The 26634-nt window shown below is 39.2% G+C and overlaps 1 protein-coding gene across 4 annotated transcripts in view; it reads right to left on the bottom strand.

Moving 5' to 3' along the window:
* Positions 1–3934, bottom strand: part of ELAVL2 (ELAV like neuron-specific RNA binding protein 2) — a 110768-nt gene extending 106834 nt beyond the window's left edge. Inside the window, exons 1-2 of one of the 4 annotated variants that reach the window (XM_017816412.1) lie at positions 3718–3934; positions 3110–3150 (exon numbers count right to left, since the gene is read on the bottom strand). In XM_017816412.1, the coding sequence (XP_017671901.1) occupies positions 3110–3148 (39 nt within the window). In that variant the 5' untranslated portion in view covers positions 3149–3150; positions 3718–3934. The other 3 variants (XM_017816413.1, XM_017816420.1, XM_017816410.1) reach the window with 3 other exon arrangements.
* Positions 3935–26634: the final 22700 nt, after the last annotated feature.

The raw sequence follows: 26634 nt of genomic DNA on the forward strand, positions 1-26634 counted from the left end.
CGATTCTTCTTCACAGAAACTTAAGTACATTTTCTTCTAATGCCAGAGGTCTCTGAATGCCTGAAATTTGAAGTACTGATCTTAGTATCACCAATACATAAAAAATCAAAAGTTTCAAGCACTGAGGTTTTAAGAGACTTGGTGACTTAAAGGATAGTTTCTCAAGTATTTATTATAATGTGTTTTGCACTTCTATGATGCTTAAAGATTTAATTTCAAGGACAAGGCAAAATTACAAATGCTTAGTTCTCTGTAATAAATATGAGGCATGTATCTATGCAAGCGTGTCCACCAATATCCTATTATTAATACAGAATGGAAGTAGATTCATGTTACCTACAAGTATTGTTGGGAGAATCAAAGATTTCTCTAAGAGCATTTCTAAAGCTTTTTTTTTTTTTTTACTTTATGGGCATGCCAAATTATTTGCAGGATTTGGGTCAACAGCTTTCCTTACAAGAATCAGCAAACATTCTGATTAGGAAAATTAACTGTCGTGAATAGTATTTGTCCAAAAAGACCCAGGTACCTCCTAAACAAATCAATGTGATTTTTTATTTTTGTTTTCTATTTCCCTGCATGTGAAATCTTAGAAGATGGAAGACTTAAGCATGTAATTAACTAAGTTAAAATTTATAAGGTGCTGCACTGGCTTCCGGAATGAAACTGAGCAATTCTTAAATCATTCTTACACTTCTGACTAATAAACATCTGCACTATCTGAATATGGAAACCCTGCAATAACTGCAATCTTATTTTTCCATTACTTCCAATCTGTTCTGTAGAAATAAGCAAGGCTGTGCCATTTAGAATTTTGATTCCCAAAATTTCAAACTCTTTTCTGAGGAGCAGAATCATTACTGAAAATTAGTAACTGAACCAGTAAGTAGTTCAATATGAAATCATGTTTTGATTATATATAATCTTCTAAAGAGAAACTTGGAAAGTATCACAAATCAAGATCTAATGAAGTCATACAAACACTTTGGCAGAAAGGAAATAAATGGAACTGTGCTTACTTTTAATTTTTAATTATATTAAGGTGTTAAAATAAGAGGTGCTTGTTACTTTGTTTTGTTAAGTGTCCTAAGTATAAAACAATTGCTGCAATTAACTCTTCTAACAGAATAAACATTGCATGCCTTCTGTGCATTTTTGGAACTTGGCATCCAGCAATTCCCAGGGATTTTCACAGTGATTTGGTAAGGAAATAATCCCAACACGTTATTTAAAAACTCACGGGGAAGCAGAAGAGGGTGACCAGGAAGCTCCAGACAATCATCTTTAAATTTTCAAGAAAATCTTTCCTATTTGATGCAGTTCTGGTACTTTTACTATTGCCCTTCAATTTCTACTCTCATTTTTCACACTAAGGCTGGACTTTGAAGTTAGAAAGTACGACATCAGAAGAATTTAAATTCATTTCCTACTTGTCTACTGGAAGGTGTGTACATGGGCTTCCCACCCAGCTCTCTGTAATTTCATACATAAGTCCCTGTGTACATTTTGTTCACTGTTGCTGCACTAATTTTTAGTAACATTTTCATCAGAACATCACTCCACATGTCCTTCAGGAAGGTAGTACACACTATTTGTTTGCACGAGCACACAGACTTGTTCCTAGGTATTTCTAATCACTGAAGAATATAAACCTTTCCTCTACAGTCATCTACCCAATCGAATTCTTAGCCATTGTCAAGCAAGATAATTCTGTCAAATCTTGCAATCTCAAGTCTTCCAGTTTTCTTGGTTGCCAAAGTATTTTATCAGCACTTTGGGTTAAATTTGGTCTACAGCTTTCTTAGCTTTTTTGCTGGGTTTTTTTTTTGGTTGGTTGGTTGGTTTTGGTTTGGTTTGGTTTTGGTGGTGGTGTGTTTTTTGGTTTTCTTTTTAATGTCCAGAGTCACTAATGCATAACCTGTGATGTCTCCACAACCAGATGCAAGTGAAGGTACTGCCTGCACCACTACACTGCTGCAGAATGGGTGGGCACCAAAGGGTAGTTGCTGCCACCGTGTCTGAGTGTTTCTGTCTGAGAGGGGATACAAAACCAGATTAAATATGGGCACAGGTAAATCTATCTATTCCCTCCCGAGAACTTAATGGCATTTGGGGAGACTATATGCAAGTGAGTTCCCTTTTAGTTAGAGGAGTTTCCTGATAAATTCAACGTCTTTTCCTCTCCATGTTCACCACTTTTCTCCTGCACAGAGCTTAAAATATCATGAAAATAAAAGGTAAATGAGCCATTAGTGAAGACATCAAAATTATAAATACTTATAGCACTTTAATTCTGTGTGGTTGCTATAAAAGGAAAATATTAACACACATGGAGAATTCAGTTTCCTTGGAGAAACAACCTTACTGATAGGAATTAAAAAAAGCCTGGCTACAGAACTATAGGTACAGAAACGTGTACAGCTTACCACCTGCAGTTTATCCAAATGGTTTACCTAACTGCCACCAGTGCAGGGTCAAACTCTCCAGAAGTTACTATTCCTGAATATGTTCATATATTTCACAGGTTACTGCCTTCTTCAGAGGAAGAACATATTTTTGAAAAGAAGATAGTTCAAGGAAAACTAATACTGCATCACCTGCACATTAACCTAACTGTAATTGTGGAAAATATTAAGCTAAACATTACTGCCTCTGTATAGATAGTAAAATAAAATAAAATAACCAAAAATTTGTTTATTAAAGATAAAATGATCATAGGAAAAAACAAGCTTGACTGCAGCTACAGGTAAAGGTCTATAGTTTGGAGTCTCCTTACCCATGTCAGACTCACTTTGAAGTAGTTCCCTTTAGACTACAAGCAAGTTCTGCTCCTTTCAACAACACTCAATAGCCTAAAAGTGTCACCAGAACAGTGACTAGATTTATAACTACTGAAAATTATCTGTATTGCTTTAAGTCATCATGAAGTTAACTAATACTGACTTACTGCTACTTTCCACAGAAATCATTCTATAATTCTGATATCCACAGAACGAGGTCGGTGCAAGTTAACTATTACTGCCTATCATCCGACATAAAATTCTAACCGATTGCTAAATATTGCAATGAGCAAAGTTACCTATGGTAATCATGAAGCGAGGAAACTTACTATTCCTTTAGCTGGCTCAAGCAGCTCTAAGTATACCATCCCTTAAAAAAAAAAAAAAAACAAACAAAATCAATTCGAACGATTAAATAAATAAATAAATCAGCCCTCACACTGCACTGCCCGGCTCGGTTCGTGAGCTGCTGCTCCCCGGGAGGGAGGTGGGGGGTTCTCTGCCTCGGCGTGCCAAGGTGCTGTCTCGCAGCGCTCTGCAGAGGACACCGGGCGCTGTGAAGGTCGCCTGCAGGCGGCACCCGACCGGACCGGACCGGACCGCCCCCCCCGGGCCGCGCCGACCTCCGGGCGTGTCCCGGCAGCCGCGGAGCTGCCTTGGCACCCGCCGAATTCCCGCTGTCCCTGCTCCACTCCTCCTGCCGCCGGCTCCGCCGCCCCCCGTCCCGCCGCCCACGGCCCGGCGGGGCAGCGCGGAGCATCCCCGCCTGCGCCTCGCCTGTACACGAGGTTTGTGTTACGTGCGAGGATTTTTCTCCTCCACCCGCCCCCACCGACGGTGCTTGCCTTCTGCCGCTTTTCCTTTTTTTTTTTTTTTCTTTTTTAACCCCGATTCCGGAAGAAATTTCAATAATTAAAAAAAAAAAAAATACACTTACCATTTTGACCTCATAGTGCTTTGTCATGGGCTTATGAAAAAAGCCCACAGACACATCTACACACACACACGCGCGCGTATTTATGCGTTCTCGAAACAGCTGTCGCAAAGGGGATGGGGGGAAACTGCTGCGCGGCGGAGGACACCCAGAAATCAGCGCACAAAAGGAGGGCGAGCCACGCGGCCCGGACCGAACGCTCCCCCACGCCCCTACAGACCACACTGGGAAAGCGAGGAAGGTGGGTGGAGAGGCATGGGTAGAGGGGAGGGACCCACTCTCCCATCCGACTAAAGGAAACATCCGCCTTATCAAAAAAAAAGAAAAAAAAAAAGAAAAAAAAAAGAAAGAAAAAAAAGAAAGGCAGGGAAAGCCGCCGGCGTGCGGAGCGAGGGCGGGCAGCGGTCCAGCCCTGGGGGTGATGCTGGCGGAGCCCGGACGTGGCAGAGCCCGCACCACCGTCGGGGCGCACCGTCCCCGCCGCGCAGCCAGCGGGCGGGCTGCGGGTCACCTCGGCGGATCTGAGCATCCCCGGTTACTTAAGAGTGCCTCTAGAGTTACTCCCCCGGTCTCCTCATCTTCCCCCATGCAATTGATGTGGTGCAACAGCATCACCAGCGACCCGCCGCCCTGCACTGCTGCCCGGGCGGGACTGGCGTCCCCTGTCCTGGGTGACCTGTGATGGTCTGCCTTCTGGCCTTTGCCAGAAACTGTTCGTCTGCGCCTGTCTCTGCCGCTGGAGGTTGGGAGGTGTGACACCAACAGTTCAGTGAATCTTGACCAGGATACCTCTCTGGGAAGATGCTGCTTGGGCATGTGTTGCAGGACGGATTTCGCATTGTCAAATGCCATGGGGGAATACTGATGGTCAACATGCACATCCACACCTAAACTCTTACCTCTGCAAAACACCCTCCTTTGACACCCTCGCCCTTCACACACTGTTTGTCCTTTCCTTCCCAGAGACTGGCAGCACTCTTCTGTTACAAGCAGTCTATTAGCTCACGGAGCTATGCAGCCCATGGCTGGAAAATACTGCTGCCTCCTCTGTCTTCCCCGCACATCCTGAACTCATTCTGCTGCCTCCTCCTCCTTCACTCAACAACTTCCTTTCATACCCCTGGGCTGTCCACTGAAGACCCAAGGTCCTCTGTAGACAAGCCCTGTCCTGGCACAAGGGCACACTTCATTCCCTTGCTTCATGGTGGGAGTTTGGGTGGGCCAGTTTGGATAAATCAAATCAAAAGGAGTCGAAATTTTGGAAGTTCTTTATTTACTGTAGTTTGTCTTCTCTCTGTTGTTTCCTCACCTATGACTGACACCACAAATACTCTCTTATTAACCTTGCTGAGATCCTTGAATCCAGGAAAGAATAAGAAAGGACAGTCTGTGTGTATTAGCTGCATTTCTGTATGCCTGAGCTGGAGAGCAGAATACAACAAACAAACAAACAAACAAACTCAACCATTTTTCTTCCAAAAATCATATACACAGAATGCATACTTAAAAATTAGCATTCTTCTTATGCATAAATATATATAATATGCATAGGCTGTATGACAACTATGCTTGAGAGACAACTAGGGTTTTGGACCCCAGTTTTGCCAGGGAAACTGAGAGATGAGAGTCAAGTTTAATGTTTTCACAGTAAGTCATTATGCTGATCTCTACAGAAACCCACACCCATGGACAGAGAGGTTTGTGTTTGGAGGAAGGCTCATTCTACCCATAGCCCACATAGAAATGGTGTTCTGCTCCTGTATTTTGAGGCCTGGTGCACACTGAAAGGGGATGATAGCTTGTTATGGAATGTTAGGAGGAACAAAGCCCTCAGCAAAGTCCTTAAGCATTTAGTGGCCACAAAGTTGTTGTGTTCAATGTTTGTACAGAGATGTGGGAAAGAAGAATTCATGATGGAAGAAATTCTAAAAGTATGAAAAAAATGGAAGCTATATTGAGCAATACTCCCCTTTTTATTTTTTATTTATAAAGTATAAACTGGTTATGTTGGCTCCAAAAGACCATCTAGGCAAGAGTCCTGTAGTACTTGCAAGGACAACTGATTTTTGAAAGCCATGTCCTTCTCTGCCTATTTTATAATGTCCCTAATTTCTCTGCAGCTTTTACAAGCACTCTCCTTCATTGATGGTCTGTCCTGTTAGCTATTGAAGTCAAAGGAGAGATTGCTGTACTCTGCAATGGGTGTTTAATTGAATGTAACGTTTCTTTACTCTGTTTTATTCTGCTTCTATATTCACCCAGTTTTAAGTTACTGAAAACAGCTGGAAAATTAGTGCATTTTCTCAATATTTTCAGGAATTCATGGAGATCAAGATGCATCCTTTACACTGACAATATTTCTATGCCTCCAAACATGTAATGAATAAAAAAATAAAAAATGTAATTAATGTATAACATTACAGTAGGTGGTAAAGATTTCTCTTTGTTTAGCCTACCAATGTATTGATAAATGTGTTTGAGAATAAAAATTAAAACAATATGCCACCATATTGATTACTAGGGATCACCTAGCTTTCTGACTGCGAGGTTTTTTTGGTCTTCTTACTGGAGGTTGTTCTTGTTCGCCTCCTTTTCTGGATTTTATACCAGATTACAGATAGCTGAATCTGAGTGAAGTAGAGATAGAAGGTTTCAGCTCTTGGATCAGTACAATGTTTGATTATGACATATTTCAAAGCCAAAATCTCCCATTTGGATATCTATCTTCACTGTTTCAACAGATTTTATGATCTCAAAATCTGTAGTTCTAGGTCAATGTTATTTATGGAACATATGATAAACAAAGAACAATTAGTTTTTCGTTAGCTGCTAGGCAAATGTCATGCTCTCAGATTTTAATCAGAAAATGGATATATCATCAGAATATAATCCATTTGCTATGTTTTTCTCATTATATCCTCTAAGAAAATGGCAAATATTTGTCATTTCAGTTCATGTGTATGAACTTATTTTTAGATCTAACTTGCTGAATATCTCTTAATTCCATAAATAGTCAAATGCTTTATTAATAGCATTATAAAAATATATATATATATAAACCTTACAATGTCCATTGTGGAAATATGTCTTCATTCAGGACTCTGGAAAGTCAATATTAATAAATTATAAATGTTTGGTCTTGGCTTTCTGCCCAGATGAGATGACTTAGGCTTTTTGCTTTATATATCTCTTGGTACCTGAGGTGACTTTGGATTACCATCCCTAGTGTAGGTGAACTGCCCACTTAAGTTATAGACACATCTGTAGCAGAAAAGAGTGTGAGTCTCCTAACTGAAATGACAGGAGTTGTCTTGTTTCTTTCTTTCTGTCTTTAATTTTGGGATTCTATATACGCAGTTTCAAATTTTCTCTCCTGCTCTGGGGCCTGGTCATATTAGGTACCATCTGGAAAGCAGAGTCAGAATAAAATAGGTAAATTTCATTTATTAGAAGTGTAATTTCTTATTCTAAACAGAGAGGTACTCAGTCTTGAGCAGTAGGAGTTCTGTCATCGTGTCATCAAACTGTACTACAGAGAGCCACAAACCCATTAAACCGTTGCATTAGTACCAATAGCTGATGATGCATCAACATTTTTAGATGTTGCTGTAATATACTTACTCAGCTTAATGATAGAGATGCAACATTATTTAGTTTCCACTCCTTTCACTCCAAGTCCAGTGGTTAAAATGCACTGAGATTCACCACACTTCATGTCCTTATGATGGCCAGAGAGATGCCATCTTTCCTCTCGCTCCTCTTGCCGAAAGTATTTGATATCTGTGTTTGTTTTGTGATGTTATAAAAGCTACTGTTGCAAATAGTCCACCCTGCAAAGTTGGTATTTAAGGAAATGTGGGGGGGGGTGTGGAAATGTCAGTGACTCATTTACAGAAGGTTGTACCTATTTTCACTTGGGAGCACCTGAGTAGGAAGTGTATTAACCTTCATTTTGGTCCTTCCAGCTGCTGTTCTGTGTCAGTTCATGACAGCCATCCTTGCAGGTTTTGGATTCAGTTAAGAAATGAAAAGAACCCCACTAAATGAGAAAACACAAAGATGTAGTTAAAAATCACCGGAGTATAAAATAAAAAAAGAACTATTCACTCAGAAAGTGAATAGACAAGAGTTGTGATAAGAGATCATGTAGCTGATGGTTGATAAAATGTCTGCACATCCAAATTGTGAACACTTTGAAGGGTTGCATTATTTATCCGTTTTAACAACGACCAAGAAGCATATGAATCACACCGCTACATTTGAGAAATAACTTTGCCTTTATTTCTCCTCCCCTTTTACTCTCCATCCATCAGATAAAAAAACACCTTATGGGAATGCTTTTCATTGTATTGAATGTATGTGGTTCACTCCTTTTTATCTACTTACATGGCAAAGAGCTTTTTCTCTCTTTTAGGAATTGCTTAAGCCACTCTGGAGTCTGGTCACAGAGCAGAAGAGTAAGCAGGCTCATTAGGAGAACTGCAGTTAGATATGGGCATTAGTACGTGTATGGTCATCACCATGAGACTCTGTGGTGCTGGACAAAATTTACCCTGTTTTTCACACTAACTTGTAATCTTAGGGGGAATATGGGCATCCATTATTTCCTTTAGAAGGAGATAAACTTACAAACATTTTGATGAAAGATAGGTTTTTGGAAGACTTTAGGCAAAGAAAGATTTAAAGACAGGTCAGTACACTGGTGTATTTGTTTTATTTTGGTAACACAGTTCAAGAGATTTGTTTTTAATGTAAAACTATTTTTTATTTTCAAAGTACCTTTCACTCAAACAACTTAGAATTAATTTAATTTGGCGTCTTCTTGGTCTTGTGAGATAAGTGCGTTTTTATAGTCCATTTTGTAAATGTGTAAACCAAGTCAAAATGCATGAGAAAGTCTAGTTCCATCATCATCACTAAAATTCCTATCATGAAACATGAAAATCTGAAAAAGTGATTTTACTATACACTCAAAAAATGTGAAAAAAAAAGAGGTCTTTGCAGATGTACTTCATTTCAAACACAAATTCTCTCTTTCCTCCATGCCAGTTCCCATCACTAACTAAAATAGGTGTTGGACATACTTAAAGACTTCATCAATATGCACAGTAAATGAAGAAAAAGAAACAAAAAGAATATATACAAACCCTGCTATTGGTACATTTGTTAATTTAGCTAATGAATGGAGTGACAGAAGTTCCTACCAAAGGTGAGTACCAGGACTCATGTGCAAAATTGTATGTGTCCAAACCTTTCTATCTCATACATTTTATTTCTACAGCTAATAGCAATAAACTTGTACTATGTGTTGAAGTCTTTGATGTAGCATCAAAAAAGATTACCACTTGAATTACAGGTACCTAATGTTCTTCAGAAAAACCTTACTTTTAAATTAAACGTATTTAAAATGTCTATTTTTTATTACTGATGCAACTTAATTTGGTGATTTGTCCCGACAGAGAGCACTTTGCTGAAGTCAGGCTTTTGGTCATACTTTATACTGATTGACCAGGCTTTTGAGGAGGCAAAAACTAAGAAATATGTAGAAAGATTGTATGAGCATACATAGTTAATTTCTCTGCGAGATGTTTTAATGTTAGAATAGTCATCAAGAAGAATTTGAAAGAATGCATGAAATATGCATCTGGTCATGTGCCACACAAAAATCTGACTTGATATCCCTTTAGCTTTAGTTCAACTTTATCTTGATATAAGAAGGTTGGTGGTAGGAAGAGCTCAATGAACCTATGCCCTCACAATCTGTTGACAGCATCCTGGCTGACTGTCACAAGGCCTTTGCATTTCAAACCACAGTAAAATTGGTTTCTGAGTGCAGGTAAATTGCTTCCTGGAATGCAGCACACTGCAGGTAGTGTTGGGTTTTATGTGAGAGTCTGGCTGCAGCAGGACTTGACAGCCAAGCAATGATGTTGTGAGCAATCTGGTGAATGATTACAAAGTGTGAAGGATCAATAACAAGAGCTATTAATTTCTGTTGTCACCTCAGACACCAAGTCTGTGATTATATTTAATTCAGAAATCATATTCACAGGTAAAACAGAAAGGAGGGATAATCAATTTTTTTCTCTGTGGACTACAAGATTTGTTTCCTAAGCTGGAATGCTTTACAATACTCAGAGAGCACTCTTCACAGCATGTTGGAAAAGTAGCTTAATTTGAAGGACAGTGAGCTTGCTGTGCATATATGGAAGGTCCCATTCTCTGACTCGTTGTGGTTTTGTGTTAACATAAATACTGTACAGTTCCTTGGAGACCAAATTTTTCTTTTTCACCTCAGATCCATGGCCTACTGATGCTTCAGCACTCTGGTTGCATAGTTTGGACTTCTTAAAATAAGGACGTTTTCTCTATCCAGAATGCTTTTTTTTTTTTCTCCTTCTTCTTTCTTATAACTAAAGGACATTTTAATAATTAATTAATATTTTGAATGATTTAGGTTTTAGGAAATGTAATGGAACTGTTAATGCACAAATTCACAACGCAATTAGATTTCCATTAAAAAGCCGCAGACCTTTAGTGAGATTTTACTATGAGCACCAAACTTTGTAATGGGCACTAAAATGTAGTTTTCACTAGCATTCTCCTCGGATTTGGATTAATTTTGGTTTTTTTTAAGCTACCACTTCTTTCTTATAATCACATTCCCCAAGGTGTTCCTGTCCTTTTAAGGTCCTCAGGTGTCTAACTGAAATCAGCATTTACTCAGAGATGACCAACATACCCGTCCTCCTGATTTCAAGTGGGATAGTTTTCATCTTAGTTGCAGGTACTTAGTGCTGTGTTTCAGATTCAGTATGAGAATAATGTTGATAACACACACTGAGCAGTGCTTACCCTGAATCAAGGACTGTTCAGTGTCTCATGCTCTGCCAGCGAGCGGGTGCACAAGGAACCAGGGGGCAGCATGGACAGAACAGGGAACCCAAACTGGCCAAAGGGATATTCCATACCATATAATGTCATGCCCAGTATATAAACAGGGAGGAGCTGACCAGGAGTGGCTGGTCACTCCTTGGGGATTAGCTGGTGGTGAGCAATTGTGTTTATCACTTGTCTTTCTTGTGTTTTATTTCTCTCTCCCTCTCCTGTTCATTTCAATTAGTAGTAGTAGTAGTAGTAGTAGTAGTAGTAGTAGTAGTAGTAGTAGTAGTAGTAGTAGTAGTAGTAGTAGTAGACAACCATAAGGTTACCTTGAGTGTGAGTGGCACCATTAAGTTATGGCCTATGCAAATATGTAGGATGAATGGTGTGTTGAAAACATTCTAGTTATTCAAAATGCCCCACTAAACAGAGCAGTGACAATTGAACTAGTGTTGAAATGGAAACAGTTGATCATTATAACAAGATATAAATACTGAACATTGTCCCAGAAATAATGATAAGTAAAATGAAAGGATAATGATAAGTAGAAGGAAAGAAGAGGCAAAACCAGTAACCATCAAACAACAGCTAATCTCAGTGGTGCGGGTCATATAATTTTACATTAAAATGATACATTCTTGACTTTTCCAATATGGACATTATTGTAGTGTGTTTGTGTGGTAAGGTTTTGGTAGAGGGGGTTGTAGGGGTGGCTTCTGTGAAAAGCTGCTACAAGCTTCTCCCATGCCCAGCAAAGCCAATGCCAATCAGCTTCAAGATGGACCCACTGCTGGCCAAGGCTGACCCCATCTGTGACAGTGTTGTTGTCTCTGGGATAAGATAGTTAAGAAGGAAAAAAAGTTATTGGACAGAAGAAAATTGCAGCCTGGGAAGGGAGGAGAGAATATGTGAGTGGAGCAGCCCCACAGACGCCAACACCAGTGAATAAGGAGGGAGAGGAAGTGCTTAGACAAGAAATTCCTCTGCAGCCTGTGGTGAAGACCACAGTGAGGCAGGCTGTCCCTCTTGTTAAGATCCAATCAGTGAGAGATGCCTCTACTCAAATTAAGGTGCAAATGAGACCATTTGCCAATGTCAATAGTATGGATTTTATTTAACAAGGAATGTCAGGTAGATAGAAAGAAATAGAAAAGAGATGAGAGAGAGACAGAGATCAAGCAGGAGATAGTCACCACCTGTGGGTCCAGCAGCATCCCAGTGGTCCTTCTTCACCCTTTCCCGGTCATTCAAAACTTTTCACTATTTGTACATCTTAGCAAACTAAGGAATTAATGCTCATTGGCTACAAAATTCTCTTATTCTGTTGGTTAAATGATTCCCTCAGTTCTCATGGTAATTAGTGCACATGCTCAGTCTTTCTTTTCTTTTGAGTTGGTGGGTTTCTTGGATTGGCGGTCATGATCTCTCCCTGCTGGAATTACCTTCTACCCAATCAGAGCTGATTTCAGCGTAGCTGCTGAGTTGTCTTTCCTTGTGGCCTGTAAATTCTGCATTTTTTTGTGTCCTTTATCAGTGATAAATTCTTCTTCCTAAGCTTTTTTAATCTTTCCCTAGGTCTGAGATAATACCTGGACAATGGAACCACCTTTATGTTATCTGAAGTTCCCCTCACGGTAGCTTAATTTACAGTCCAAGTTACAGGTGTCCACGGAGGCATATTCGGAGAATCTTCGGTGGTTGTTGGTGGTCTCAGATGCCATCTGTCCCATAGTGTGGAGTGGTCTTTGTTTTACCTGTGATATGTGTATGAGCAGTTACTTCTTTACACAGTTTGCCACAGTGGGAATTTTTGTCTTGATGCATTATGCAGGATGTACTAACCAGATCTCACCTCTACCAGACCTGGAGTTAGTCCCATCCTGTCTCTCCCTTCTGTGCTTATCTCTGTGGCCTTAACAGTGTTTGAAACAGGCAGCTGTGCTCTTTGATTCCTTACACCTCTACAGACCCTGGAGGATCCCATGTCAGAGCAGGTGGATGCCTGAAGGAGGCTTTAACCCTGTGGGAAGCCCACACTCGAGCAGGCTCCTGGCAGGACCTGTAGACCTATGGATTAAGAAGCCCATGCTGGAGCAGATTTGCTGGCAAGATTCGTAACCCCCGGGGCCCCTGAAGGACTGCACTGCATGGAAGAGACCCATGCTGGAGCAGTTAGTGAAGAACTGCAGCCCAAGGGAAGGACACAAGCTGGAGAAGTTAATGGAGGACTGTCTCCTGTGGGAGGGACCCCACACTGGACCAGAGGAACAGTGTGAAAAATCCCTGAGGAGAGAATTCCCTGAGGAGAAAAGAATAGCAGAGACAACCTGTGATGAACTGATTGCAGCCTCCATTCCCCATCCCTCTGTGCCACTAGAGAGGAAGGAGGGAGAGAAATAGGTAGTGAATCTGAGCCTGTGAAGCAGGGAGGATTGGGTGTTTTTAAGATTTGATTCTATGTTTCGTTATCCTACTCTGATGTGATTGGCAATAAATTAAACTATTTTCCCAGGTCAAGACTGTTTGGCCCATGATGGTAATTGCTCAATGATCTTCCTGTCTTTACTTTGATCCATGAACTTTTTGTTGTATTTTCTGTCCCCTGTCCAGCTGAGGAGGGGACTGATAGAGTAGTTTTCGTAGGCACTTGGCATCCAGCCAGGGTCAAACCACCATGTCTTTTATAAATTTTCTTTGATCAATTGAATATTTATGGATCTCAATAAGAATGATGTTACATAGTGTATACAAGATTTTTCAAATTTGTAAACATTCTGGTTAGTGTACATAGCAGTAATAGCTCTTTCTCTGATGGATAAAGAAACTCTATAATTCACCATTGCAACTCCCATCCATTTAAGGAAATGTAAGAGATTCCCCTTTCTAACTTCAATTAAATTCAAATTAAGCCATTACTAGAAGCTTTGAGATCCCAATAGTGAAGGTGTGAACCTTCACATGTGTAAGGAGTATAAACATGTATGTGCAAAGCAGAAGACAGAATGTTATTTCTTTAAGGAAATGCTCCAAACAAGTATTTGGCAAGAGCTGAATAGCACAATGGAGTCTGATTACAAATCTCTAGGCAAAAACCTGATTTTAAAAAAAGGTGAACTCAAAATGCAATGAAAGCTGGTTTTAGGACTGAGAAGGACTTTATTATTTTTTTTTTTACTTTTTACTTGAATTTTTAAGTGCTCATTAACTTTGCTATGATCAATGGTTAGAATTAGGTTTTTACATTAATTTTGTTCAAATAACACCAGAATAATTTTATTACCTTCACTACTGACCATGATTCTTCTGTCTTCTGGGCAAGAGATACCAATGCCACTTCACCTTTTTGATAAGCATTTACAGGTGAGTTCCTTCCATTTCTGCTGAGTAATCCAAATCCGTCCTTCTATGATATTTGCCAAGGGGAAATTAAAAGGTTCGTGCTAGGATTTAGCTACTGATACCATCCCTGATTTGTATCTATTGCTGCAGAAACAGTTTAAATGGTGTTCAATTCTCAAGAGTCTGAATATCTGACTGAATTTCTTCAGTCAGATTCAGTTAGAAAATAAAAGATTGTAAAAGTGCGTTTTGTCAGGAAAGGTAAGAATATGATTTAAAGGGATTGTCTCAGCTATAACAAAATGAAAATGGCAAAAAAGTGTCCCAAAATAGTTTAGAAGGAGGCACACTAAGTGTTGTCCTTCTGTGTTAGAAACTTCTTAATTGCTTTAGAAGTCACTAACTATCAGCAGTACTACTAGTCTATGTTTTCATGATCTTCCACTTCACCTGAATGCATTCTCTAAGCCAATATTTGTGGTATTCTTTCACTACATGCTTGGAAAGCAGATAATAATAATAAAAAAAAAATCCTAAATTTTCTACAAGTTTAAAGCAAACAACCACTAAAAATATCAGAATTATTTCAGAATTTAATATCAAAAAGAATGGAAGGATGCAGGTTGAATTTTAGAATTTATGTCTTCTCATAATCCTCTTATTTCTCCAGTCCAACTAAGAAATTTTATGAAACAGAACAGGACCAAATGCATGAATTCTGCATAAGTAAGGAACACATACAGAATTGCTTTTGCTGGTCAGTCTGGAATAGTCAGACATAGGACAAGTTCTGGAATGGGTCACTTTCCCAGAGTTTCCTTCTTTGTCCCTCAGCGGAGCCCCAGTTCTTTTGTGTGTTTAAAGGATATGGCAGAGAGCACCTGTTCTCACAGAGTTCAGTTTTAGGGTGTGGTTTAGAGTGTGCTGTTCAATGTTTATCTTTCTTTTATTACTCTGAAGAGGTTCTTGTTAATTACATTTAAGATGATTTCCGGCATCCTACACAGTTTCCTGTTGATTTATGATTTCTTTGGAATATATGCATGTGTATTATAAATGATGATCAAATGTCACTGTCCTTATAAAGAGAAAAAAATAAAAAATGCTTGGGTTTTTTTTGATGCAGCATGAAATATATGTTTCTCTTCTGTTGTCTTTAGCACTTCATTGCTTCAGCTGATGCGTTTTATACTGTCTCTTTTGTTGGAATAAAGGTCGAAGCAGTACAATAATCCTACTCCGTCAACTTTTCAATGAAGTTATGTTGGAATCCAAAAAAACCCTGAATTGATCCCATTTCAATCACTTATGTTGCTTTATGTATTCTGAAGATGAAATAATATTAGTCTGTTTCAGAAATTATGGTTTCCTTCTTAAGATTTGAGTGGGTACACTGTGGACAACTGCTGTCTTTCAGTTTCTGTAGTAGTATTTATTTCCCTGGGGCAATGAAACTTAACTCAGCCTTATACAAAGGGCCCAGTGTAAATATAGATTTAACCCTGTGAATGTGCAAACCCTGCAAAGGCAGAGATGTGATTTCACTTCAGCAGTTTACTTCATCTTCTGTCATTCAATGCTGCAGAACGGGTGGTGCACGCAATGTGAGGAATTAATCAGCTGCTGCTTTTGCTCGCTTGATTGAGGATAGTAATTCCTAGGAAAATTCTTCCATGAGGATTTGGTCATAATTCACCAAAGGTTGAGAGGTTAAGGACATAAGGGCTAAAGAGCAGTGTGGATACCTTCTTTATTTACTGTGCTGATTGTGTATTTTAGTAGATTTATGACTGCTCTTAAATGAAACAGCTTAATCTACCAAAGTCATTCAGAGCTCCTCCTGTAATGGGCAGATCTGAACAGCTCAAAATTACTTCATTAAGGGCTGTAGCCATGTTTAGATATAATCAAGAAAAGTCACGCCTTCAGAAATTTCTCTTTCTCTACTCTTGATATTGCTTTAATATTAACTGTAGGATGCAACCAGTAGTGTCTTTGAAAGCTTCTGGTCTTTTGCAGAACAATCTAAGATGCACATAAAGACAGTTTTAGAGATAGTTTTTACTATCTCTAAAAGATAAATGTCTTGATGTCCCTGTAGAAGAAAGAGACTTCTGAACAGTAGGAGAGATATGGACTACATGTTTTTTGGTCTTTCATTATGCTCTGCATTTTGTTTGTTTGTTTGTCTTTTTTAAAAAAAGTTTACGTTGAATATGTGCCATGTTCTACCAAAATATTCAGATAGTTAGCAAACTACAGCATCTGCAAGTTGGTAGATGCCAATCTGTTTGCACCGATTTTATTCTACCCACTGTTTTTATTTTGGCTCATACATTGTTGCTGACATCCAAACTGGTGGTGGTAACTTGAAACAGATACTAAAAATCATATTTATTTAAATGTGTCTGAATTTACATTTTAACATATTTAGAGTTGGCGAGCAACTTCTCTGTCAATTCAAAACTCCATGCTTATTTGAGGAATATTGTAGAAATGTACCCATTAGAGACAGAAGGTTTTTTACACCACTTTCTGCACGATTGTGTCACTCTGGTCTTAGTTAATAATAATGGCCAGTCTTCGCGAGCGAAGATTTGGGAAAGGTCATTAACCCTTCGAGCCTGCGCAGTGGATTTTTTAGGTGAGACACAGCGTGCGCTGAACTGAGCCCACCCTTTAATCCTGAGGTTCATCTGCCGGGGCCAAGCAAGCTTGGACAGTGGCAGTGAGGGTCTCAGAACGTAAGTTTGTTTAGAGTGACCTTCTCTTAGATGGATTGCCTCACAGGGCTGACGAGCTCCATCTGCCCGGGGGGCCGGGAATCGAACCCGGGTCGCAGCGGTGAGAGTCCTGCACCCTAACCACTAGACCACCAGAGGCCCCGGTCTTAGTTACAGCTTCATGAATTTGTACAACATTCAGTATCCCAATAGGTTATAGTTTTGAATAAATATATTTTCACTTATATTCAACAAAAAATCATTAGCATGGGAAAAAACAAGGATTAAATTTAAAACTGTATCCTCACCATATGTTATACTAGTAAAATACTTCTGGTATATATATCACTGTTTCAAAACCATGTAACAAGTCGGACATTTAATCCTGAAAGAATAACACAAGATAAGCGTGGATAATAAAACAGACCGGCAATCTCCCTTAACATAGCTGAATAGACGCCAAGAAACCTTTGCTGACTATAGGAAATATCCTCTAGTTATCTCTGTAGCCTGAAAGAATGCACTATAATTGATAGAAACCCCTCCAACGTTATTTATTAATCTTACTTCTTTCTTAGAGGGTCATAAAGATGCACTTTTTCACAAATTGAGCATTGCAGTGTACCAGAGAGACTTAGTAAGTTTTTACTTGAAACTGTGAAATACCTAGTTAGGCCCACATTATTTATCCGTCGTTGAGAGTTGGTCCTCTCTTTTATGGTTATTTCTGACTTGAAGCTCAGAGGTCATTATTTTTCCAAAGCCCTGAATACCTGCAGATTCTGTAGGTCTATATGACCTTTGAAAGCCAGACTCTAAACCCATTTAGGCACTGACTGCTCCTAGAGATTTGATTTTATATGACTTTCCAGATCTATTCTTTTATTCATATCACAGATATAAACTCTCTGCTTTTACAGTTTGCATCTGAGAAATGTTCAGAATTACCATGGCTCTGTGTCCCCCCAAAACAAAAACTTTAACATCCACCTCCTGTGGAGCTGAGCTTATAGTAGCTCGTTTCAGGCCACTTCTCTGGTGCTGTTAGATTCATCCTAAATCTGTTAAAGAAAAGTCTATGTATTTACAGTTGGTACTTTGAAATACTTGTGATGCTCTGACACCTGCTACACGCAAGCTGATGTTTGATGTACTCTTAAATAAAGTTATTAAAAGGGAGATTTCAAAGCTGAATCTTGAGTAACCAAAGTTTGCTTGAGCCACTGCAGTAGCGGTGAACGTAACTTGAAATTCCTAAATATGGTACGATGAAGAGGGGCACATCTCTGCTATGTGCACCCATCTTGAAAACATGATCTACATTAAGCACAGGGAAACACATTATGTCTTCTCTGAAAACCTGACAGTCCTTTCAAAGTCAAGACACAGTGCATGAAACACATGAGACACAAAAAGGATGTAAGGAAAATAATAAAATTTGGAATTGACGGGGTTAAGATGGTGACAGATGTAAAATACATCCGTGGTGGAAGTGAATAACCATTGCTTTCCCCAGGTGCTGCAATATGAATGATTGTTCTAAATTTTTTAGATACTAGAATCAAGTGGGCATTTTTACTGCTTAAATATAGTTTTATCCAAGTATAGTACTTCAAGCTGTTGCCATTCGAAATGGCTTCCCACACTGAGAAAAAAGAAGACCCGTGTCTTTTTTATTATTTTAATACTTCATCTTTGTACCTGGACAGCCACCTGCTGACATCAATCGGTTGAGACTGTGGAAATAACCAGTTTCCTGTGACCAGGAAACTCCAGGGGCACTCACTCCTAACTTTCTCTTCAAAAACCACCGATAAATGGAAATGTAAAAGCTTTCTCAAAGGTTCCCAGATACCAGTGGATGCCCTGCATGTCAGCAGCTGCTGTATTCCATCACTTGCACCTCTTACCTTCATCCCTTCCCTGTGCTCATGCTCTGCATCAGAACTTGGCTTTCTCAGGCATTGGTTACCTGGTTTACACTGGATGAGGGTCAAACCCTCAGCTTTTTCAGCATAAAAGATTTTTTGCTACTTGAAAATAGACTTGTTTTCTATGTTGGTTGCTGTTCAGGACTTTGGCTTAGCAAATCTTAGACTTTTGCTCTCCTGGTCACATAGGTTGACAAAACAGTCTGTTCATTTGCTTTTCTACAGCTGTGTATTCCTGTGGGTTGGATGAATAAATGTAAGCCAAAGGACTTTCATCTTATCTCAGTGTAGTTTTTCCTCTACAGAAAAAAAGAATTGTGTAAACTTGCTGTGGGAAAAAGAGGGCAATCTTTCAAAAGCACGTAAGGAATATTCGACAACACAACTTTGTAAATTAGGAAGGTGGTCTCTAAAATATTAAATGACAGCTAAAGGCTAGCACTATATTATTACTATTTTTAATGATAATCAAAGTCAGCAAATTTCTGATGATAGAAGATGAAATATTTAAATGTCAATTATTTGTCCTCGAGCATATCACATCTGCCTGGGTGATAATTATAGTTGTTGGAGAGATGGCTGCTATATGAATATGATAAAAATAAAGTATAATAAAATAATAAAAAAGAGAGACCTTTCATTCAGTTATTTGCTTCCTGGTATTAAGACTCTGATCACAAGTTTTGGCAAACTCTTCTGCAAAAGGGTTGAACAGTACCAAGATAGTACCATGAATATTGACTTGTCCTCAGTCATGTCAGAACAGAGCAGAATCATGACCAGAAGTCAGGACTTTTGAGCTCAGGAGTTTTGGGGTTTTTTTGACCTTACTGCCTCATCATTGCACAGTAAAAACAATTTCTTTCTTTTTGTCCAGACTGCTTGTATGTGTTCTGGTTATTTTTCTCAGACAAAGTTCTTGCCAGTTTTACTGTTCACTGACACTGTCACTGTTCCACTGACAGCTCTGGGACTTTGATTTTTGGCTGTGTTCTTATCATATATCTGTTGTGTCAGTGCAAAAAGGTGAGTGATGAATGTTTGGTTATTATAAAAAAAAAAAAAGGAAGAAAAAAAGGTTTTATTCCATTTCAAAGAAAAATCCAAACTTTTGAAATTCTTCATTTCTCTTCCCGTTTTGGGGCTACACCCTGAAGAACAATCAGTCTAAAGGCCTGGGAACTGTCCTTTTTTCTAGACTCTCTAGTTTCTTCAAGTTTCCCAGGAAATTTGTTACAGTGTCAGACCACTGCAATTTCCAGAGGATGTGTTAATTTGTTATGATCTCAACAGACATTTTTATTTCTGCATGTTGGTAATTACTCAAAAGAAAGTAATTGGAACTGATCTTTACTACTATGAGTGATGGATTTGTAGAAAGACAAATTCTGCAGGTTTCATTTATTCTCCATTTCATCATATACACCAGGTCTTGATTTAACAGAGATAATAACACTCTGATATCAAAATATCATGAATCAAACCTGCATAATTTCTAAATTGTTTTGTAAGTAGAGTTTTTTTCTTCTTTCCAAAGGAAAACACCTGAGTGATGATGCTCCCCAAGCAACACCTGATACTTCAGTCAGAGAAGCACATGGTGGAAACACTCATGGATGAAATATGAGAGAGAAATTTTGTTTTATTCTTTTAGTTTTGTAAAATTCATACCAGTTTTACATGGAAAATGACCCTTAATGAAAGAGTTTCTTATAATTGTATGTCAAAGACTTGGGCTGAAAAGCAGAGCAATCACACTTTCCTCACAACAGCCAATATCCGTTATTGCAAAAAAATATGGATAAATCACATCCAGACGTGCTCCAGCTTTGTAGCAAAAAGATTCAAACTCTTTTCCACAGGAATGCTTTTTCATCTTCTACCTTGACATAAGAAAATTGCATTGCACATGAAAACTTTGCTTTAAAGCACCCATTCTCTATGCACCTTACATAGCTGCTGGTTACTGTTGGTAGACATTTGCATGTTTTGGTAGTCTACAAATGGCACAGTCACATGGAATGCAAATAAAGAAAAATATATCTATGAACTTTTCATTACAGTTTATGCAGTTTCTTGCCATAAAAAGGCACCTTTGCTAGTGTAAGTTGCATGGCTTATAAATAACATCTATGATTATATTTTATTCAACTTCCTCTTAATGATACTAATTAAAAGTAGATTTTAGGTATCAAATTTAAAGTAAGATTTTCAGGTTTTTTTTAAAGCACTTCAAATTTCACGTCATCTATATGCAATAAGATATGCCATTGCACCTACGTTTAATCTCTTGTGTTTACCCGATTCTCACTGTGTGAATTAGACGTTTGGCTCAACTTGCATTTTGTTATATTAAAAATACAGGGAAAAAATTTTGGAACAAAAAAATACAAACTAAAATATCATTTTAGTTTGAATGGGAAGGCAGGAAGTTTAAATGATTAACCATGTTTAATGATTACACGTTTATGTTTAATTTTCAGATTTCATCGTGTTTGAGTCATGGGTACGTATTTGTGATCCTGGAAGTAGATGTTCACTGTCTTGTTAAATCATGGGATTAGGTATTCACAAGTCTTTATCTAGTTTGTCTTGATTATCTTAAAGGGAAAATATAGTTATCAAGGAGTAAAATGTTCCCAGGCTAGATTCTATAATAATGCCACAGTTTTTATATGTGACCACTGCCAAAACAATGCTTTTAAGTTCTGAAGTTGAAAATCAAGTGCAGAAGGCAAAGCTGTAAAGCAACTGATGTTTCTGAAATAACACCTAGGACAGCGAGAACAACTAAACTGGCTTTTACTCTCTTGGCTAAATAGAATGGTGTGTCCAGGCCAAACATGAGTTGAATTAACACAGCTCTGCTTATGGAAGCTTGCATTATACCTTGCTGCCTTATCTGCACATAAAAAAAAACCAGTCATTTTGATTGCTAAGGGTAGCAATCCCATGCCTTCCATACAATCAAAAGGTAAACTATCACAATAAATAAAAGGAAACGGGTTGAAGGGCAGAAAGAAATGTTTCATCCAGTCATACTATTTATGAAAGCTGATAATTTGTAATGGATGTTGGCAACGGAAAGGTGCAATTACTTCTCTTCTGCTTCTGGGTTCTGACACTGCAGGAAGCTGGGGAGTAGTTGAGAAATCTGGGGAGCCCTGTCCTATCTGCGCTCTGTGAGCTGTGGCAGACAGGGACAAAGCAGCAGGCAGAATATGAGGTGCCACATAACACATATTACAAAATAAATGGGATTGTCAAGTTTACGTACACAGCTCCTGCAGCACTGCCCACGAGACTCACGGAGGAGATGGGGTGAGGGGGAAAGGCGGCAAAGTGCCACTCCTATCTTTGATGATAATTGCAGCACTGGAAGCATCTTTACCATTGTAATAGTACTAGAGGGTTGTAGTTCTAATTATCAGTTTAAGTTACACAGTATTGTCATATCACAGGGACTGGAGTTTCAGAAGCTTTAGCTATTTTTTTAAAAACACAAGTTTTTTTGAGTTCCTTCAGAATCACAGAAAGAGGAAGCTTGGAAATCTTTTAATAAGGCAATTACATGCAGACAAAGATTAGATCTCATGCCACAATAGAGTTTTGCTGCATTTTTCAGTATCTTTTTGATATTCCACTGTCACTAGACAAAAGCTCCGAATAGTAATGTGACAAGTCTATTCAGGAGACAACAATACATATTCCTTATTTGTGCTCACTTGTATGCCACACAAACCTGCGGTTACTGTTTTGAAAATGTGGAAAGAAAATACTACTTAGATTCAACAGTGCTTTTAGTGCTTTATCTGTGAAATCTACATTTTGTATTTGTAAAATGAAAATGTTGAGATAGTCAATCACTTAATTTTTCCCATACAGTGAAAATCTTATAATCTTCTGATTCAAAATGTCAATTTGAATATAGAAATTAAATTCTTATTGAAAAAGGAAAAAGAGCAACACAGAGACTGTAAATGGGGGGCTGTGCTCTTTTCAATATGTAGAGTCTGTAAACTCATGTTTATTTTCCCAATCTCTGCCTGAGAAATAAATTAAGAAAGATGTAGGAATATATTTTCTTGACATAATGTATTTTGTAAGTGGCATTACATAAATCTTAACATTTTTAATTCTTTTCCTCACTTAAATGAGGTGCATAAAAGAGCTAATTATCATTATCCACAGATTCTAGACACAGGTTGAGGTAAGAGTATGATAGTTTGCAGGAGCCCATGCTGTATGTGGACAGAAAATCAAAGATCAAAACCAAGACTGGCTGAGTTCCAGTATATATACCTGTAGACATGGAGAAAGGTCAAAGGATCTTCCAACAGAAGTGGAAAACTCTTGCCATGATTTAACTTCTCACTTCACAAAGAGAAAATTATAATCAATACTGTGTGTTAATGCCAAAGCTGTGAAGTCATTCTGAACACATTTCAGAAGATCAGGGATGTTCATCAAACAAATAGTGATGATTTTTTTTATCTCAGTTATACAAACAAATAAACATACTTGAAATAAATATAAATAGATGCATGTATGTGTATAAATACTAAAATGGCATAAAATAATAATTAAATCTTCACATGTTGTTATTGACTAGTAGAGGAATAAGCTCTTGCCTGTAGGAGTCCATTGTATTTGAAAGATAACTTTATTTAATTTCATGTGCAGTGCAGCAATAACTTTCTGTTTCATAGCTCTTGAGCAGAATATGGTTGTTCATGTTTATTGCTTACTCAGAATATGAGTAATTCAGATTTTTAGGAGTCGTGTTTGGACACATTTCATAGTTTGAAATTTTCAACAATTTCAGAGTACTCATAGGATACCAAGTCCAAACCCAGTACAACATAATATCTGTATGTTTGGTGAGCTGTGCCCCAATGTATTATATTCAATTTTCCATTAGGATTTCAAAGAGTAGATGCAAATTACAGAAACACCTTTTAAGAAATTCCAGTTTTTTACAACGAGTCACATAATCTTTCTGCATTCCCTGTGCTTTTGCACTCAAAAAAGTGCTGCCTGCCTTTCTCTAAGGCTTTTAACTGCCATATTTCTAAGTCACAGCACCGAAAGAAAGTCTTTGGGAGTCTGTTGTCTGTTTTGTTTGATGATATCAAATGACTTGAGAGGTGGAGGTGCAGGACCTCTGGCTGATATCAGCCAGTTCAGGAGTAGCATATGAAATTGAGAGCAAGCACATCTAAAAAAGATCCAGCTCCACACTGCATCTGCTCATGAAGTAATGGTAAAATTGGAAGACTTTTCAAAAAATATCTGTTCCCACAAATAAATGAAATGAAATAAATTAAACCTGGAAGGTATTGGAAGTGAATTAAAAAAAGATCAAAACCTGCTGTGCTGTCTCCACATGGGTATACCCCATCTACCCTTCCGTCCTTGGGACCCGTGAGTTACTACTGAATTTGCAGTGATGACTTACAGACAGTGCCACAACCTTCCCATGAACCTTTTACTGGGAGATGTAGAGGGGGAAATAGTGCAGCAGTGAAAATAAAGAATATAGTCCTGACTGCAAATGTTCAGGGTTAGGTCTTGGAGTTGGATCTATGTAAGCAAACCCATTTGCAAAGTGCAGACTTGTCTGAGAACATGATGACAGTGGATATTAAGCGTTTTACTTTGTGTTATGAGCCTTATGTTGATGAGTGTAATGTCAGTCCCTGTAATATACCAAAGTCTAAATAGCCCTATAAGAACACTGCTCCTAAATGTCAGTCAGCTGGGAACCCTGATTGTTTTTTATGCCGTTATGATGTGTATCTTTCAAGCTGTGGTCAATTCATTGCCTAAATCCAGGGTGTATACTTACCCTTCTTTTCCATGTAAGCTTCGTGTGACCTGATTACTGTAAATGCATTGTTTACTTTGCTTTGAGTGCAGAAAGTGCATTTTTCAAGATGCCATAAAGAGAGTGTTTCATACATATTAAAGAAAAGTGAGCTAGGTCCAAAGGGACATGGTTTCAGGCATTCTACCCCTTCCCACCACTTGGATCTAAGGGGAGGACTTCCTGATGATGGGGTGTCTTCACAGATCCCAGTGGTCATAACTCTTGACTATAGACCAAATGTCCCAGACAGATGCAGCAGTTTGCACTGCAGTTTTTGTACTCCACTTCTTTGAGATCCCCTTGAGACCTTCTTGAGCTTCCGGCCACTTTGTATAGGATGACTGGAGTATTCTTAGCATCCCTCTGAAGAACTGAAAGGCTCCGCCTGCAGCCAGATAAAGACAGAAATAAGGCTAAGGTAACAACAGAGTACACATAGTGTCTTCTAATGGACTGTGTCAGCTGCCCTTGACAAAGGATGCTTGCAGCCTTTGCGCTAGCTGACCCCTGATTACAGAGAGTCAACCCTCTTGCTACGGCTGAGACACAGGATCTTCTGGCCTGGAGGAGGTCAGCAGCTGCTGAGGAGCTTTGTCACCAAGTGAAAGAACTGTGGGAGGAGGTCAGCAACATGGAGAGCATTGGTAAGGACGAGGAAGAGACTGACTGAGTCTCCTCCAAGTGCCCATAGTTTCAAAAGCCCAGCCCTCCAGCTGTAGCGGAAGGGCAGAAAGTCTCTGACTATGAAGCTGGGAAGTGAAAATTCCAACTATGATTAAAGTTGAAAGTTCCTTCTCCCTCTGAAAACATGCAGTTACCCTTCTAACGGATGAGGAGCTGTAAGTGCCATCCAATGTGCATCTTCAGTGACTGAGCCTGAGCTGCTCAGGAGCACCAAGAAGAAGATGCATGTCATAGTAGCAGGAGAGGACAGAGGTCCTTGCTGCAGAGGACAGAGGTCCCCATCTGTCTGCCTGTTTCGTCATCTAGGGAGATCTGCTGCTTGCTGTGGATTGTTTTTGGAAGAGGCTGCTGGGGATGGTGCAGCTTTCAAGATTATGACTGTCTACTGGTTTTCCCCCAGTGATACATCCAGGGATAACCTGGGAAGTATCAAGTGTGACTACAGGGCTGTAGAGGCAGTGATCAAGGGCATGGTGGATCAGCTGGTGTTCCCTTGATCCTGCTGGAGAGGAGAAAGGACCTGAGGAGGATGGTTTAGTTCTTGTAAGTCAACAGTTGATTGTGCACCTGGTGTTTGCAATGGGGTTTTGACTTCTGTGACCATGATCTTCAAGATTAACTGCTGCTTGGAAGAGGCAAGATCCAACTGAAGAAGTGGAGAAAAAGCACCTTTTTCAACAGATTGTGTCCGTCTGAAGTGCCTTTACTAATGTGTGCAGCAAAATGAAAAGGCAGGAGGAATTAGAAGTCTACATGCAGCTGCAGGCCTGTGAACTTACGGAGATCATGAAGATGTGGTGGGATAGCTTGCACAACTGGTGAACTGACATATATGGATACAGGTGCTTTAGGAAACCCGGGATGGGACTATGAGGAGGGGGAATGCTCTTTATGTGAGAGAGCAGCAGAGATGTATGGAGCTCTAATTTAGGATTAATGAGGAACCAGCTCAGAGCCTGTGTGTGAAGATAATTGAAGATCCACATGAGTAATGTTGTCTTGGGTCTCTGCTGCAGACCATCTGGTCGAGAAGAAAATGGATGAGATATTCTTCAAACTCATCCTGGCAGAGCTTCAGGTCTGCAGGCTCTGGTTTTCCTGGAGGACCTGAACCACTCCAGTGTCTTCTGGAGTGACAACACAGCTGGTCAAAGTAGGTTTCTGGAGTATATTGACAGCAGATCCCTGACTCCATGACAAGTGATCATGGAGTCAACAAGGGAAAATGTACATTTGTACCTCAAAAACTCTGAAGACCTGTTTGGAGATGTAGACAGTGCAACTGTGAAGTCAGCAGCAACCATGAGACACAGTGTTCAGAGTTCTTGAGAGGACAGTTCAGGGTAAAAAAGAATGACCACAATCCTGGGTTTCAGGAGATCCGACTTTGGCCTGGAAGATGAGCTTGGAAGAACACTTTGGCACGCCATCCTGAAGAGGCCTCTTGCCTTCAAACCTCAAACTGATACTGTGTTTTAATGCTGAGGCTTCC

The sequence above is a fragment of the Lepidothrix coronata genome, unplaced genomic scaffold (genome assembly GCF_001604755.1).
Source record: "Lepidothrix coronata isolate B3197 unplaced genomic scaffold, Lepidothrix_coronata-1.0 Scaffold55, whole genome shotgun sequence".
Taxonomy (NCBI): domain Eukaryota; kingdom Metazoa; phylum Chordata; class Aves; order Passeriformes; family Pipridae; genus Lepidothrix; species Lepidothrix coronata.